Source organism: Bactrocera tryoni, chromosome 2, assembly GCF_016617805.1.
Source record: "Bactrocera tryoni isolate S06 chromosome 2, CSIRO_BtryS06_freeze2, whole genome shotgun sequence".
Classification (NCBI taxonomy): domain Eukaryota; kingdom Metazoa; phylum Arthropoda; class Insecta; order Diptera; family Tephritidae; genus Bactrocera; species Bactrocera tryoni.
Window position 1 is genome coordinate 73,781,700 of NC_052500.1, and position 931 is coordinate 73,782,630.

The 931-nt window shown below is 37.1% G+C and overlaps 1 protein-coding gene across 1 annotated transcript; it reads right to left on the reverse strand.

Annotated features, from left to right (window-relative positions):
* On the reverse strand, nt 1–624 carry LOC120769406. Its single transcript, XM_040096384.1, has one exon. The coding sequence runs from the start codon at nt 531–533 to the stop codon at nt 6–8; it is 528 nt and encodes a 175-aa protein (XP_039952318.1). The 5' UTR covers nt 534–624; the 3' UTR covers nt 1–5.
* Nucleotides 625–931: the final 307 nt, after the last annotated feature.

Sequence of the window (931 nt, forward strand, 5' to 3'; positions counted from 1 at the left end):
CTACCTCAAAATACCGTCTCTTTTGCTACTAATTTATCGTTTCGCTTTCTTTCGAAAGCATCTCTCATATAAATTTCCGCTTGTCCAATAGCCGTTTGATGCCATTGATCTCTCTGTTCATAAACATCTTTCATCAGTTCATCATATTCAATACCAGTCTGTGCTGATATAGAACGCACCGCAGCCTCCATCCTTTTATCCGCTTTTTTATGCGGACATGGCAAGAAATTGAAATCGTCGCTCTCGACCAGTTCGTCAATGCGCCGTTGCTCCTCGTTCGTCACGTTAATTGGTATTAGTTTGCGATCTAATAAATGCCCGAACGGCAAAGTTGAGGTCCATTCTAATTGCATTGGTAACTCGGCAACTTTGTCCTTCTCGTCATTTTCGGACGGTTCTTTCTCTAGCGCTTGCTCTTGTTGTTCTAATGTTTCATAAGCTTTTGTGGGATTTATGGGAACGTAGAGACTTTTAAGGTTATAATTATATTGCCTTTGAGGCCAGGCAAACTCACGGTCGTAGGTGGTGTACATTTTTTAATTAGATTATTATATATTTATTTTGCTTAGCACTATTAATTTGGTTTCAAATAATCGAACCTCTAAATACTCATGAATATTTTTATGTTTTATAAAAAATAAATAAAGTGAAATATCGTGTTAGACATGATTTTCCAGGTTGGCTTTATTTTGTGTTTAATGTAACACGTAGTATAACTCTAAAGAGCCTTAAGTCAACCTATAGCAAAGAATTCTTGGATTTTACTTCTAATCATATTTGAACCGGACTGACTTTCATGTAACACAAATCTTTAGGGTACTTTGAGCATATACAAGCATACCAAAGCTGAATCAAATCCATACACAAGTCCTGACTGGAATGGCGTTCAGCGAGTGTTGTTTTTTGCTTTCGAAAACAGCGCCATTCACTA

Coding starts and splice junctions, on each gene's coding strand:
- LOC120769406 (XM_040096384.1), bottom strand. CDS start 533: ATGTACACCACCTACGACCGTGAGTTTGCCTGGCCTCAAAGGCAATAT.